This window comes from Drosophila santomea, chromosome 3R, assembly GCF_016746245.2.
Source record: "Drosophila santomea strain STO CAGO 1482 chromosome 3R, Prin_Dsan_1.1, whole genome shotgun sequence".
In the NCBI taxonomy this organism is placed as follows: Eukaryota; Metazoa; Arthropoda; class Insecta; order Diptera; family Drosophilidae; genus Drosophila; species Drosophila santomea.
The window spans coordinates 14,347,549-14,359,618 of record NC_053019.2 but is presented as its reverse complement, the minus strand read 5'-3'; the positions used below and the strand labels follow the sequence as shown (position 1 = coordinate 14,359,618).

General features: G+C 47.2%; 4 protein-coding genes across 5 annotated transcripts; 2 read left to right on the top strand and 2 right to left on the bottom strand.

Moving 5' to 3' along the window:
* Positions 1-415: 415 nt before the first annotated feature.
* LOC120451487 (ATPase family AAA domain-containing protein 3A homolog) lies at positions 416-3,176 on the bottom strand. Of its 2 annotated transcripts, none has more exons than XM_039635209.2 (5): positions 2,815-3,176; positions 2,226-2,700; positions 1,341-2,165; positions 1,073-1,271; positions 416-1,008 (listed from the first exon to the last, which is right to left on the bottom strand). In XM_039635209.2, exons 1-5 carry the CDS (start codon positions 3,035-3,037, stop codon positions 916-918), a joined length of 1,815 nt encoding a protein of 604 aa, XP_039491143.1. In that variant the 5' UTR covers positions 3,038-3,176; the 3' UTR covers positions 416-915. The 2 variants fall into 2 exon arrangements, with proteins under 2 accessions (XP_039491143.1, XP_039491144.1); XM_039635210.2 differs by having other exon boundaries at positions 2,226-2,757; positions 2,815-2,949.
* Positions 3,177-3,360: 184 nt separating this feature from the next.
* LOC120451486 (protein asunder) lies at positions 3,361-6,011 on the top strand. The gene is made up of 3 exons (XM_039635208.2): positions 3,361-5,009; positions 5,088-5,393; positions 5,452-6,011. Exons 1-3 carry the CDS (start codon positions 3,439-3,441, stop codon positions 5,642-5,644), a joined length of 2,070 nt encoding a protein of 689 aa, XP_039491142.1. The 5' UTR covers positions 3,361-3,438; the 3' UTR covers positions 5,645-6,011.
* Positions 6,012-6,163: 152 nt separating this feature from the next.
* On the top strand, positions 6,164-7,585 carry LOC120451489. Its single transcript, XM_039635235.2, has 2 exons — positions 6,164-6,328; positions 6,387-7,585. Exons 1-2 carry the CDS (start codon positions 6,262-6,264, stop codon positions 7,484-7,486), a joined length of 1,167 nt encoding a protein of 388 aa, XP_039491169.1. The 5' UTR covers positions 6,164-6,261; the 3' UTR covers positions 7,487-7,585.
* Positions 7,572-11,643, bottom strand: LOC120451485 (nucleolar protein 6). The gene is made up of 6 exons (XM_039635207.1): positions 11,495-11,643; positions 10,027-11,438; positions 9,854-9,964; positions 8,557-9,797; positions 8,094-8,497; positions 7,572-8,034 (listed from the first exon to the last, which is right to left on the bottom strand). Exons 1-6 carry the CDS (start codon positions 11,525-11,527, stop codon positions 7,636-7,638), a joined length of 3,600 nt encoding a protein of 1,199 aa, XP_039491141.1. The 5' UTR covers positions 11,528-11,643; the 3' UTR covers positions 7,572-7,635.
* Positions 11,644-12,070: the final 427 nt, after the last annotated feature.

Here is a 12,070-nt window from a genome sequence, read left to right as displayed (position 1 = left end):
TATATATATTTTTGCTAGTTTTTATTTAACGATTCAACTGCACTTGGACTTTACGACACCTATTAAGGGGAGTGTGCAATAACTTTACATTGCTTAACATGAAGTTGCCATTGCAGTACCACAAATTACCTCAGGTGTCGCTTTATTTAACATTGACAATATAGTTGGCAACTCGACCATACTACATCTACCCTCCGCTAGGTGGGGTAAACAAAAAATATAACTTATTGTAAAGAATATTTATTTCAACTAATTAATGAAATAATATAATTAAAATAATTCAATTAATAAGGAGCTAAGTGAACAACAAGACTTTTCAGGAAACTATATGAAACTATTTTTGAAGATAAAGGTTAAACACCTAACCAATTTCGTAAACATAATTCAACCACCTGTTTGGAAAGGCGAACAAAAATTGAATTTTTAACAGGTAATTTATATATATTTACTTCATACTCATACATAGGAAAACACTGCGGACAAGTCAAATTGGTGGAAGCGCCAGCGAGAAGTTTAATATAAATCTCTCACAGTGCTGGCGCGACCGACTTCAATACCAATTCACAGTCTACGTCCAAAGCTTTAACATACGAAATGCAACAACAGCAGTTAAAATATATACCTCTTGTTGTATACTCTATTGAGACAGTGAATGTAGGCTTATAATACAATTATCAGTGGGTCAAACTTAATTGTATCTATAGACGAACACATGTTTCCGCCAACGATTATGTACAGGCTGTTAAATGCATACACCTAACCGATATGCACTTTTTTTGGTGTCTCGGCTGCTGGTTGGTGTCCATTAGTAAGGTAAAGCCCTGTGCGTACCAACTTAATGTTAAATGATTAGAAAACTAAACAAGTTTTGAATGCAGGTTGCATCTACTTCGACATCAGCTCCTTCTCAGCGCTTCACAGTTTGTTGGCAGTGAGGGTAAGGGGTGGAGCAGCTGCGCCAGTGATGGATTTGTGATCGGCACGCTCCTGATCGGAAAGCCAGGCCATCTGCAAAGGATACATGGTTGAAGGTTACCAAAGCGCATGAGTTAATACACATTTTTAAACCCACCTTCTGTTTATGCTGCTGAGCAGCGGAGTAGCACCTGTCCAGGACCATCTTCTCGGTGAGCAGACCATCCTCGGAGGCATAGACTGCAGCCTGCCAGGACACGCCCAGTTTGGAGATTTCTCGACCCGACATGCCCTCGCACAGAGCGGCCATCTTCGAACACGTCTTTCCATAATCAAAGGTGTCCAGCTTGAACCGCCTAGATTATAAGAGATAGTAAATTATTAATACAAAATGAATCAACTGTAATAGTTCATGAAATGCTTACTTGGCACCCGCAGCGGCAGGCTGCAGCACATATTTGTCGAAGTACAGACGCAAGAGGCGTTCCCGTTCCTCCAGGCCAGGCAGCGTGAACTCCACCATCTCGTCCAGACGATCGTTGATAGCGTAATCAAACTGCTCGGGAGTGTTAGAGGCCAGCACAAGCATGAACTTGGGGTTCTGCTCGGAGGTGCGGTACAGGAAGGCGTTCAGGGCGGCACGCAGATCCTCTGAGATCTTTTCTGAGGACCGCTTCCGCAAGAATGCATCGGCCTCGTCCACGAAGAGCAGCAGTCCGCGGCGAGAGGTGGTCGACCAGTCGAACACCTTGTGGATGGCCGTCACGCCCTCCTTGCCCATGGGCGCCACATCGCCACCGGTCATGATGGCAAAGTCCATGCCAGAGTGCTCGGCCAGCTTCTTAGCGAACATAGTCTTGCCCGTTCCGGGAGGGCCGTGCATCAAAACGTTTCTGTACATGCCCCTGTTAATACGTGTGTTCTTCGTGGCGATGGCAATGTCACGTAGCCGTTCCTCCAGCTTTGGATTCAACACAACGCCCTGCAGGGCATCGGTGGGCTTGGCTCGCAACCTCTTCAGGTAGTTAAGCGGGTTCTTAAGGGCATCCAGAAAAGCAAAGCGCGACGTCTCGCCAACCAACGTAGGCTTACCGATGCGCGCCTCCACATATCGAGACACCACTCCGGTGGCGCCCTTGGCCGTGTACACGCCCAGGGCCAACAACGAAAGTCCTCCGGCGGCGGTCAGCACCTTATCCCAGTCGGTAAGCATAGCTTCAGCCCCGGCACCGATGACAGTACCAGCCGTTCTGTGGAATAGAAATTGGAAATCAGTTATATCATCCTGCTAAGTTTCGGAAGACACTCACTTAATGCCCTCCAGCACGGTAGTTCGATGCTCCTGCGCCTTGAGACGGATCTTCTCCAAATTGATATCCCGGTTCTCGCGATCCACACGTGCCTTGGCCCGCAGCTCGTGTTCCAGCAGCTTGAGTCGGTTCTTCTCCTTCATCTCGATCTCGTGCTCGATGGTCTGGCGCCGCATGGCCTCTTGGCGCTGGACGCTCTCCTCCTGCTTGCGTAGGTTATCCTCCTGCACGCGCTGCTGCTGCTGCAGCTGATCCTCATACCGCTTGCGGGACAGCTGATCCTGGTACTGGGCACGCTGCTGCTGCTGCTTGGTCTCCTCGATGAGGGTCTTGCGGCGCTCTTCGTGATCGATGCGCTTCTGCTCGACCTTGGCCTGCTCGATGTGGGCCTCGTACTCCTTGACCTTGGTGTTGTACTCCGTTTGCCGGGTGGCCTCCTGCATCTTGGACAGCTCAAGGGCCTCCCGGGCGTGTTCTGCACAAGATTAACATGGGTCATGGACATGGACTCTGACGCTGAGGCACACGCACGCTGTGATAGCATGGCGCATGTCGGTTATGCAATTGGCTGATGAAATTTTCGGCTTACTTGAACGCTCCAGGGTTTTGGCAGCATCCGCCGCACGTTCCAGCGCCGACGAGTCGAAGCGGTACGCCTCCATGGCCTTACGCTCCGCCCGGCTCAGTTGCGCATCACCGGACTTCTCGCCGGCCGTCCTGCCCTCCGGATCGGCAGATCCTCCTCCGTCCGGAAAGCCGGCGGACTGATCCGGCTGCGGCTGCTGGCGGTTCCTGCCCAAAAGCCACGACATTGTCCCGATTCGTTGGAGTGCGCTGCTCGCGCTTTTCACTCAGAGTGTGGAAAAAAAAAACAATCTAGAAAATATTACGAAATTTTGACAGCTTTCGCTTAACAACGTGATTCTAGGAGTTTAGTGTTGCCAGATTCGCTAAATTCGAGACGGTCAATTTTGTATCTGGTTATATATTTATCGATATATTTTTAAGCTTTCGTGATTTTTTGGTGAATTTGAGCAAAGAGCTTTTCAACAAATTTTGGTAAGCTACGAAAAAAACAAAAAAATGTTGCGCCGTGGTGAATTTGGAACTTAAAAACAGCTGTTCGTGGTGAATAAAGATTGTAAACAATTAGAATTCAACGTTAGCGTTTGTATGATTTCCCTGCAATTTTAGTTGTCCAGACGAGTCCACTATGTTCGAACGCAACCAAAAGACCATCTTCGTGCTGGACCACACCCGATACTTCAGCATCGCCAGCGAGGAGTACATCTCGATGGACTTCCTGAAGGGAAAACCATCTGCAGACGGCGGCGCAACAGGAGCGGCGGGAAATGCAAGCGGTGGCGGTGGATCCCAGTTCAGCAAGAGCCTGTGGACATGCGCCTGCGAATCCTCCATCGAGTACTGCCGCGTGGTCTGGGATCTCTTTCCCGGCAAGAAGCATGTGCGGTTCATTGTCTCGGACACGGCGGCGCACATCGTGAACACCTGGAGTCCCAGCACACAAAATATGTCGCACGTGATGAACGCAATGGTAATGGTGGGCGTCCCATCGCGCAACGTACCAACATCTTCAGACTACTCGGTGATCCATGGCCTGAGGGCCGCCATCGAAGCACTGGCGGAGCCCACGGATGAGCAGCTGGCGGCAATGGCCGACTTTGGAAGCGACGAACTGCCGCGCATTCCCAACAAGGGTCGCGTCATCTGCATCACCTCGGCGCGCGACAATACCAGCATGAAGAGCTTGGAAGACATCTTCAACACAGTGCTGGTGCAGCAGAACGCCCTAGCAGCGCCACCAGCCAAGAAGGGACTGGTCATAGACCATTGCCACCTAGTTATCCTCAACATTGTCCCGCTAGGTGTCGAATCGCTGGTCACCAATCGCAGCTTGCTCAAGATTTCGCCCCTGCTGGACGTCGAGATCCACACTGTCAGTGCCCCGGACATCTCTTATAAGCTGACGCACCTCATACTTAACCATTATGACCTAGCCAGTACCACGGTGACCAACATTCCCATGAAGGAGGAGCAGAACGCCAACTCCAGCGCCAACTATGATGTGGAAATCCTGCACAGCCGTAGGGCCCACTCCATCACCTGTGGTCCGGATTTCAGTCTACCCACGAGCATCAAGCAAGGCGCCACCTACGAAACGGTAACTCTTAAGTGGTGCACACCGCGCGGTTGTGGCTCTGCTGATCTACAGCCCTGCCTGGGTCAGTTCCTTGTGACACCTGTGGACGTCACCTCGCGGCCCAGTTCCTGCTTGATTAACTTTCTGCTTAATGGACGCTCTGTGTTGCTGGAAATGCCGCGCAAGACCGGCTCGAAGGCCACCAGCCATATGCTGTCTGCCCGCGGTGGCGAGATCTTTGTGCACTCCCTGTGCATCACGCGCTCCTGCATGGACGAGGCTCCATCAATTACCGATGGCCCCGGAGGACGCGTCTCGGACTATCGCACCGCCGAACTTGGTCAACTAATCAAGATGTCGCGCATGCTTCCGCTGAAGGTTAAGGATCCATCTGCTCCGCCTTTGACGCGCCGGTTGCCACGCTACTTCCCTCTGACTACCAGCTCTTCGATACTGTTCCATCTACAGCGCCATATCAGTTGGCTGCCGCATTTTCTTCATGTCTTGGTCAAGGAAGACATGGACAAGCAGGACGAGGTGCGCTGCCAGCAGCACATTCACGAACTGTACAAAAGCGCCTCGCGTGGTGATGTTCTACCATTTACGCACACCAATGGAGCAAGGTAAACAATTAATGGAGAACTTAAATATTTGTTTAAGTTATATTATAATAACACAATTTTCATCTCGATTCTAAATAGACTAAAGCTTTCCAAGGCCAAAGACCAGTATCGCTTGCTGTATAGGGAACTGGAGCAACTTATCCAACTGAATGCTACCACAATGCACCATAAAAATCTGCTGGAAAGTCTACAGAGCTTGCGAGCCGCCTACGGTGATGCCCCGCTGAAGTCGGAACCAGGAGCCAGTCTCCTGCGCTCTTACACGGAGTCCCCACTCTCTCCTGAACGCCTGGAACCCAACAGTAGCGGTAGTGCTAGTGGCAGCAGCAACTCCAATAGCCTTCTCAAGGCCAGCAAGCGTCGCATGTCTAGTTGTGGGCAAAGGTATGTGGGTATCCCTTGATTGAATCCTTAATAATTCTCGCCTAATGTTTGTCGCCAGATCCCTGCTAGATATTATATGCTCAGCAGAGCGAAGTCAGTCTAACAAACGATTGGACTTCTCGGGACGCCTTTGCACTCCGTTGGGTCAAGTGGCCAAACTGTACCCGGATTTTGGAAACAAGGACAAGGACACCGTTGCGTCGGGGGCCAGTATTACGCCCAATGTTAAGGAGGAATCAGTACGCAGTTAAAATGGCACGGAAAACCACAAATTAAAGCCGGGACTGAAGTTTTCATTTATAAAAAGAAACGAAATCATTTCCTTAAACAAAACTTAGTGTACGGTTTAATAGGACTTTATTTAAATGTTGCAATTAAGTATTTTTCTGTGAGTTTCGGCTCCCATCCGGCTAATTTTGAAGGCTTGTTAATTACCTTCGTATAATCAATTCTTTAAGACTGTGGAAAACACACTATAATTCCTTTATTTGAGCTGCCTGAAATTGGATTAGTTTATGATTCAAACTGTATGTTTAATTTAAGCAAATAATTTACATGGGGCGATGAGTTTTTCTAATCTTGATTGTGATTTTTGCCACGGTAATAAACATTTTTAAGCTTAAGAAAACTAATAAGAACGCATTATTTTATTAGCCTTGAAAATATATTTTATTAAAATTCCTAATATTATGATTATATTTTATTTGTAAGAAGATTTTACTGCTTAATTTATATTCCTAAATTGTTACAAATTATTGCTAATCAAAGTATCGTTCTCCTTTTGTGTTTTGAAAAAAAGTTATGAACAAATGCTAAATTCTCAGATCGAATTTGAACATATTTTCCAAAATTTGTGTAATCCCAGGCAATGGCGAACAATTCCACTGCGAAAAAAGTGATGCAAGTATCGGAGGAGATGGCACCAGCTGTGCACAGTGAGTATCGACCTTTTATTATAATAGATAGAGTATTGACTTACACATCTTTGGCAAGTTCCCGTAATGGTGGGCAACGAGATCTTCGTGCTCACCCAGCAGGACATTCGTCGAGTGGAAGACATTCGTGTGCTTAGCTACAATCGCCTAGGTCCCAACGGGCAGTTTCCTCCCTTGGACACGGCTTCACCAGGTCCGGTGCATTTTTCCCCACCAAACACCACGAATTTTTGCACTCTGGATGATCTTATACGTAATGCCACAGGGAAAAGGGTCCGAATGCAGATGGACATCGATGAGGATGTAAAGCACCCCACAAAGTCGACCAATGATACCTGTCGGAACTTTCAGGAAACCTCCTACCCAGTGAAGACGGTTGCAAGTGTGTCCACTCAATTGGGCTGGTCCAAGAAAAAGGCAGAATCAGATTCCCGCTTTCCACTTTGCTACAGTGCCGGCACCTCGACAAGCGGCTTGATGACAAATACTGGGTGCCAACACAGTCCCAGGTGCGAGACGCACCACTCGAGCTGTCAAACTCAAAACTTGTCCAATAAACCGCCAACTGTAAGAAACGAGATACCGCAGAATGCGAATTGCCAAACTCAGACTAGTCCTGGTACATCTTCCATTGTGAAAAAGGAGTCGCCGCCGAAGAACGCAAGTTACCAAACTCAGAGCTGTCTCAGTGCAAATGCCTATATTAAGAAAGAACCCCAGGCCTGGACATGCCATACCCAACCCATAACCAACTCCACGGGATGCGGTTCCTCACATAGCCACCTATTTGAAACGACCTCAGCCGAGTCATATACATCAGCTGAATGTGATTACACTTCATCGGCGGAAAGCAATAGTCCCTGTCGGCACTGTAAGTCACAACAGACCTGCACGGAACAGGAGCTGTTGGTACCGGTACAGCCTCAGGTTCAGTCGCCCATGCCTCCACAGGAGCAGCCTTGCACATCAAGACAAATCCGCGTTGACCTCTGCCGGCAGGTTAAGCATTCTCATAATTGCTATAGGACGATTCCATTGGGTAACACTCCCTATCCGCGAGTACCAGACTTCAACCAAATACGAAAACAAACTTACGGGTTGAGCGGATATATTGGGCCCAATTCTAATCACGAAATGCTACAGCAGGAGCAGGAGTGATGCTATAGTTTTTACCTCTATATCACAGGTTTTCGCGATTTCTAATGCTTTTATATGCCAGTTTTTTGAACCAAAAGTAAAGATATTTTGTTTATAATATTTGACTTTAGTAATTGTTTAACCTAATAACAGTTTAGCTATTTCTAGAACTATTTCAAGGCCTTAAGAGCCGAGCTTTTTATGAGACGTTTTTTTTTGGGTGGTGCCTCTTTCTTGTTGGCCTTTCGTACCTTCGGCTTTGGCGTGGACTTTTCCTCTGTCTGGTTGGCATCAAAGTAACGCTTGGGCTTCTGATGCTCGCGCTGTTCCCGCTTAAGCTCCTCTGGTGTGGTAATGCGCAGGTAGAAATCTTTCAGTAACAGTTTAAAGTCCTCGACCAGCGTTTCCTTGATAACTTGGACCCTTCCATTACCACAGGGACTGCATGCCTGCAGCTCTGGGATTTTGAATGGCTTTGCAGCGAATTCTGTTGGTGGCCGCCATACAATGGCCAGTTCCTTGCCTCCGTGCGGATTGTAAAAGAAAGCAGCAAAGTCGGAGTATGCAGACTAACCGGCAAAAAAAGGAAATGAGAATTTTCAAATACATCAGCGTTACATCATCTTACTCTTAGTAGTCCCACAATTCGTGCAACGTCACCTGATCCCGCGCGGGTCAAGTTAAAGTTCGGCTGGCTAAATGAAACGAATGGTGACCCCAGATCGTAGCTTAAGGAATTCGGCACCAGATCTGGCTTGAATTGTATAACCAGATCGTAGCCCTCGTTGGAAGCTCGAAATAATTGGGCCGGCCGCACAAACCTCAGGTCTTTCGACAACAGGCTGGTTTCGATAATCTCGAGCGCATGTCGGGCCAGTCTTGTCACATGTCCTAGCACCCTTTGGCTGGGGGATTCTTCCGAGGTCCACAATCGCCCGGCATGCTGCATATCGTAGGAGGTGGCCACAGCCAAAGGAGGATAACTCTGGCGGTTGCTTCGGTAGTTGTGCTCCAGGTCAGCAACTTGTTGTTCTAGAAAACGTAAAATGCATTTATTTTTTAACTATATGGACTGGTAATAAATGACTTACCCTGCCAGCTATTGTTGAAATTTAGCAGGAAGAGCTCTCCATTAAAATCGCTAAAGGCAAGCAGCTGCAGGAAGCGTATGAATCCAGTTTGAGGCGCCTCTATGGACTGTGGTGCATACCGCTGCTGGAAGAGATGCGCCACCAGTAGCTCAGTAGCCATATCGGGCCATAGCCCATCGTCCAGCAGTTGTGTGGCCAGCCAGCGCTTGGCCAACAGCACAGTGGAACCAAATGCGCTGTAAGTTTGATGTAGCGAATGTAAAGCCCCGCTCACTTTGGGTAGAATATAATGTTGGCGCTCTAAAGAACGACTGGCTGCATTGTCGATATATGTAGTTATGCCACGCTCAGTAACCTCTTGCTTAAGTAACGCGAGCTCCTTGTTGTGTGCCAGCTCTATAAGAAAGCAGTAACCTTGCTTGAGCACGAGAAGACCGTCGGCGGACATCATCCAATGAAGATGGCACTGCGCCTCCAACTTCTCTCCAATTTCGATGAGGAAGGCTGTTTTTAGAGCCCGCAGTGCCGAAAGTTCATTGGGCCACTTGCCGCTTTGCCCTAGCTGAATTACCACACGCTGAATGGTGCTTGTCAGGATGCGGTTTTCTACCAGACGCGCTTGTGGGAGCACGGGCTGCGGCTCGCAGTAGCGGAAAACGGGCGAGACGCCTGATATGGAGACAATCTCTAGAGGAAGATCATTCAGCCCGTGTAGTTGCCGAGCCAACTCATCATAGCTGCGGATGGCGTGCGGACTAAGTGCCTCTGCGTCGGTATCTTGATCTAATGACAGCTTGGTCTTTAGCTTATTGACCTTAAACCAAGGAGACAGCCGGTAGACCTGGTCCAACTCGCCGGCAATGTATTGCACATCCTTGCTGTCCAGTTGTAGCTGATGCTCCAGTAGATGCAGCACAATCTGACGAACAATTAGTCGCTTCTTGGCGGGTGAGTCCTGGGCGCTGCCCCAAACCACAGCTTCGGTGATGCTGCCATCCTGAAACCGACGTAGGTTTGACTTCTCTCCCCAGAACCGTCGGAACTCCTCAGCTCCCTCGGGATCGTCGTTGGCAGCAGGTCCTTTGTTTAACACCTCGTAGGCGTGCTCTGGCTGAAGTATTAGGCCTAGTTGAATGTAGTTCCCAATAACGGGAGCTTTGTTTTCCACAGGCCAGGCGGGTGTCGCAGTTTCGAGGGGTAGTATTGAGTGGACACGTTCAGCCAGTCCCTTTTTAAGGAGCCTAAAATAATGATTATTATTGTTTTGCAAGTTGCCCGAATAGCTCAATTTTTTTACTCAGTCAATAATTGTAGCAGCTGCGGGTAACCATATTTAGCAAAATCATATTTAAATCGAGGCTGGGAATGCAGTGTAAGCATCTGATTTATACACGAATAATTGGAAATCCTGTTAAAAAAATAATTAGGTTTATAATTAAAAAAAAACCTTAACATTTTAGCTGCACATACTTTAAGATGTTATCCACCCTGCTGTACAGTGGACATTTTTGCATAAAGATGAGCGGGAAACTGTTCAGCTTCATGTCGTTCAGTAGTTCCACCGCCAGCTTGGCCTCCTCCCGAACTCTCTGATACAGGTACAGTGGAATATTGGCACATAGATTATGCTGGCCAGTGAAGTCTATAAAGCATACGTCATATTGCTCGGCAAACTTGTTTAATTCTTCTGTTTGAATGGGAACAAGGGCCAGGCTTATGCCTTTCGTCCAGTCCGTGTTCGCCAGTTGGTTCCATACAGTGCGCGCCACTTGGTAACTGCTGCTTGAATGATGCAGAATGCGCTGCGTATTTAGGTAGACAATAAAAGCGGACAGGATGTGAGCCCCAAAACCACTGTAACCTATGTCCAGTTGCCGCTGACGCAGCCATACTTTAAGGAGCAGCAGGCCGTCCTGAAAATTACGCCTGCCCTTAAAGGCCTTATCCAAGTGAGCCTGGTTCTCGGACAAGGTTAGATCGAACAGTACATTTGCGTTGTAGTGCTGGGTGGAGGGCAGCGGCTCTTCCTCGTCCCATTCGTCACCGTAATACGAGGGCCGAATATTGTTGTTCCAGGGAACAAATCTGCCTGGCTTAAAACTGCTTAACGGGGCAGTGATGAACAAACGCACTTGCAGATGCTTGTTTACTTGCTTGGTCCCTGGGGTCAATTCCAGGACCGGCTTAAGGGGGTTGTTAGCATAGTAGTTGAAATTAAACTGATCCTGTGCATAAGCTGGCGACTCCTTCATCCTTTCCGTAACATAAGTAAGGTACAAAGCTCGCTTCTGGTCATAGCGAAGGTTCAGGTAATCTTCTTTGTGCAGGGATTCCTTTGGAATTTCTAGAGCCACATCGACTACAATTTTGGGACCGAGCAAAGTGCCCGTGGCAGCGGCTCCGATCAGATATGGTTCCCTGGTGGGCTTGGAGAAAACAAATCCGGTCGGCTTTTGAGAAAGCTTCATTGGAATTTCCAAGTGGCTCCGCTCCATCAACCCATCCTTTAGCTGTCGGGTGAAGACCGTAAAGGATTCCAGCCAATTTTCAATGAAATCTGTGTATTTCTGCTTTAACTGCAACTCCTCCAGCATTTCCTTAACTTGTAGCTTAAAGAGATTGGAGTGAAAGAGGTTTTGTGTGTCTCGCAGCTCCTTCATTTCCTCCAAGGTGGGCGGCTTTACATTCTTGGTATCGTCCCTCAGCTTAAACTTGTTCTTCTTTGGTATTTCAGTGGACAGTGATACCTTCTTGGCGATTGTGGTTTTTGGTTCATCAAAACCATCGTCGGTACTTGGAGCGGAGTGCTCCAAGTCGCTGTGATCCTCAGCATGTGCATTTGCTTGGGAATCTATTCGAGCGGCTTTCTGTGGTGCGCGCACCTAAACCAAATAAGTTTAAGGGCAAATACGTTACATAGAGATCCAGACATTCTTACCAACTTTCCCGCTTTCCTTTTATTTCTTAGCATGTTGTTTCTGCGTAAGAATTCAATTTATTTACTTTTTAGAGAGAGAGCTAAACTCGCACGTGTTGCAGATGCAGTATTTTAGTATTCGGCATTTTATTAGTGGTTTAGTTATGGCCACCCTAAAACAAGGCAGATTCGTTTTTTAGTCCCAAAACAGCTGCGAAAACAAACTGTAAAAATCGAACGTAATTATAATTAAAAAATTGAAAAGATTAATAAAATAAAATATAACGATATAGTTAGCATGGTAGAGTTGTTGAATTGCGAAAAATCGCGAGTGTCAAGTGTAAATGTATATAGTAAATGGCGAGAAATTATTGGAGGTAATAAATAAAAAACTTCGAAAAAACTCGTATTTTTTAAAATTATTATTAATATTATATTTTATTTTTTATATTATTATTTTATATTAACTACTCGGAAGTGTTAATCGTGGGTTTATACAGCTTTAATGTGTAGATAAACAAAGTTGCCGGCTAATTCGCCAAAAATAGTATTTTTATCAGTATTTTATTTCATAATTACATATGTTCAAACATATCT